The following is a 2,890-nucleotide window of genomic DNA, read 5'->3' on the forward strand; positions in this document are numbered from 1 at the left end:
TTTATAACCAAAAAAAGAGAGTAATTTCTCCCTTTTTCATTAGTGTACTTTTATTTACTACTTTCTTCGTTTTGAAAAAGAATAATCTACTTGACTTTTTAATTTGTTCTTTTAAAAAAGAATTTTTCTCCTTTTTTGACAAAACTTAAATTCAGATCATAAAATTTAATTTTTTTTTAAATTTTTTAAAATTCTCTCGTCAAACTAAGTTTTCGTTTTTTGAAGGAAGGTACTTCGTTGCTCAATTTAATTAATGCGTGGTGATGTGATCCTCTAGAGTCTATAACTGAAATGAGAAAAAAGTAGAGATGTGCGTCTTTTAATTTAAAATTAGTAAAAAAAGGAACATAATTAAAATATTGAAGGAAGTCGTTATTTATAGCAAAGTGATGGGGGATTAGGAACAGTACTGAGCTTATAATATCTCACATGTCAAAATAAAAAAGCTACCCCACCACCTTTGTTGATTAAAATTTGGTTAGAGTCAACCTACGTAGTACATAGGGTCAGGGAGTTTAAAAGTACGAGCTCCAACGTTTTTTCCAATAAGATCAGTCCATTGATCTCCAATATTACCAACAATTCTATATCCAGCCTTCACCAATGTTGTTCTCTTGCTCGATTTAAATTTCACTGCTGACCCTGAATAATTTTCTCCCCTGTAATCAGATAAATTAAAACGAATAAATTAATAACATATAGGTGGTAATAAGAAGAAAGTGAAAATATGAACATATTGGTTACTTTAGTATGAGCGCTGCCCAGTTGGTATAACCAACTTTCTTGAGATTAGCAATCCTCGCTTGTTTGAAATTTTCTCTCGTCCCTGTAATGAAAACGGGCTTGATCCCCAAAGACAACACAATCTTGTATAGACCCAGTACCGATGGAATGGCTGGCGCTTTTCCCTCCGCGATCCACTCATGAAACTTTGTAGCGTTGTACGCTATAGCCCTGCACAAAAATGCATTGGTTACTCATTTTGCAAAAAATAAACGCTAATATACGTATGTACCTACTACAAAAAACGTAACATTACCCAAAAGCAACGTCAGATCGAGCGTAGTAAGGAGAATTTGAGAGAGTGGTTTCATCAATATCAAATACCCAAACGTCCATTCCATCTCCACCAAGTTTGAGGCTTTTGGCATACTCAATAGCCTGCTTGGCTACATATTCACAGTCGTGGCGATATTGTTTGCCTAACATGTAATGACCTACATAGTTTGTACATTCTTTAGGCACCAATTTCCAGTTTTGGAGGTTGTTCGTCTCCACGGCGAGTCGCCAGCTAAGACAGTCCAATTGTGGGACGGTATAACCAGCGGAACCAGTTTGTGGCCTTAGACGGTGAATTTCTACTACTTGGCTTATCACCTCTTCAACATTAGAGGCCAATGCCACAGCTACTATAGCTGAAAATAACAAGAGAATAGTGAAACATGACCTCATTTTGATGGAAGAGAAGAAATTGAAGAAGATGTTGTGATGATATTCCTAGGATATGGTGTCTTAAATAAGAGCCTCAATCTCAACTACCTAAAAATCAATCAAACAGCTAGGTCATCACGTTTTTCACAACATGAATTATGATTTGACAAGATAAGCATTCTGTGGTTCTCTTTTGAGTCTTTGGTTAAAACTTTTTTTTTGTTTGTCATTTACTTTGTAACTTAGCTTGTACTCGTCTTGTTTAAGAAAAATGACTTAATTTGACTTGGCACGGAGTTGAACAAAATAAAAAAGACTTTTTAATTTTGTGATTTTAATTTAAGTTATGTAAAATGTATCAAGATGTTCTTTAATCTTCTAGTATTAAACATGTTATGTGGAAAATTGAAATTAAAATGTTTTCAAAAAAAGAAAAGGGTCATTCTCTTTAAAACAAACTAAAAAGGAAATGAGGTCATTAATTTTTAAACGGAAAAAATACCTTTTAAGAGGTTAGGTTTTGGCAAGGAGGATTTTCAGTTTCCCATGTTTAATATAAATAATATAAGTTTGTTAAGTAACGTTCTCTTTTTAACATCACTTTCTAAATTCTCTTTTTATGTATTTTTTTTCTTCTCTTTTCATAATCTTGATTTTCATTTGACAAAACATACATAGATATAAAAAAAAAAATTAATACTGATTCAGATTTTATTTTCTTCCTTTTTCCTGCGTCTCTTTTTTTATTCTTGTTTTTGTCAATTTGATTTTTTTTTTGGAGTTCATTACAATTTGAACATGTAAGTTATCAATATTTTTTATTAATTATAATATTTTATTAGATAGAAATTTCTCATTTTTATATCAGTTTTTTTAAATTCTTTTGCTTCAAAATTATATGAAAATTACATTAAAAAATTGTTTACAATTCCAATTTATCTTTTACTAGTCATATATTAGTATATTAGTTTCAATGAATATATTGTATAGAGGTGTAAGCTGTGTACAATTTTCATAATATAAGATGTGTATAAATTTGATTTTAAAATACAAGTATATGCATGGAAAATTTGGTCATCTCCACTGTATACGTTAATTAAGATGTTGGTTTACTAGCTAATTAATAAAATCTATTGAGCCTGATTAAATATTTGTTATTGTCATGTTAATTGTATATAACCACCTAGTTATTTACATGCAACAGACTGATGATATTTTAGCTGACAAAAAATTATATGTCTACTACTCAATTACTCATCATAGCTATAGTTTTGCTATAATTATCACTCATGACTGACATTATACATTAATTACGTGGACTGACTACCAGTTTGTATATTAGCCACGTTTGTATATGTATAATTCGCAACTAACAATTCTTTGTTTGATTTGTATTTGTATACGATTGTTTATATTTGTATATGACGATGATATCCTTTGGTTTTTCAGTTTTGTCATC

The 2,890-nt window shown here is 30.6% G+C and overlaps 1 protein-coding gene across 1 annotated transcript; it reads right to left on the reverse strand.

Moving 5' to 3' along the window:
• Window positions 1–351: 351 nt before the first annotated feature.
• Window positions 352–1,452, reverse strand: LOC125874814 (acid phosphatase 1-like). The gene is made up of 3 exons (XM_049555845.1): window positions 1,040–1,452; window positions 745–954; window positions 352–659 (listed from the first exon to the last, which is right to left on the reverse strand). Exons 1-3 carry the CDS (start codon window positions 1,450–1,452, stop codon window positions 485–487), a joined length of 798 nt encoding a protein of 265 aa, XP_049411802.1. The 3' UTR covers window positions 352–484.
• Window positions 1,453–2,890: the final 1,438 nt, after the last annotated feature.

Source organism: Solanum stenotomum, chromosome 8 (assembly GCF_019186545.1).
Source record: "Solanum stenotomum isolate F172 chromosome 8, ASM1918654v1, whole genome shotgun sequence".
In the NCBI taxonomy this organism is placed as follows: domain Eukaryota; kingdom Viridiplantae; phylum Streptophyta; class Magnoliopsida; order Solanales; family Solanaceae; genus Solanum; species Solanum stenotomum.

Excerpts from the sequence above, each read along its gene's own strand:
- LOC125874814 (XM_049555845.1), bottom strand. The coding sequence starts at position 1,452 with ATGAGGTCATGTTTCACTATTCTCTTGTTATTTTCAGCTATAGTAGCT. Across the intron at positions 955-1,039 it reads CGATCTGACGTTGCTTTTGG|GGCTATAGCGTACAACGCTA; the intron begins GTAATGTTACGT and ends ATTTTTGTGCAG. Across the intron at positions 660-744 it reads TGGGCAGCGCTCATACTAAA|GGGAGAAAATTATTCAGGGT; the intron begins GTAACCAATATG and ends ATCTGATTACAG.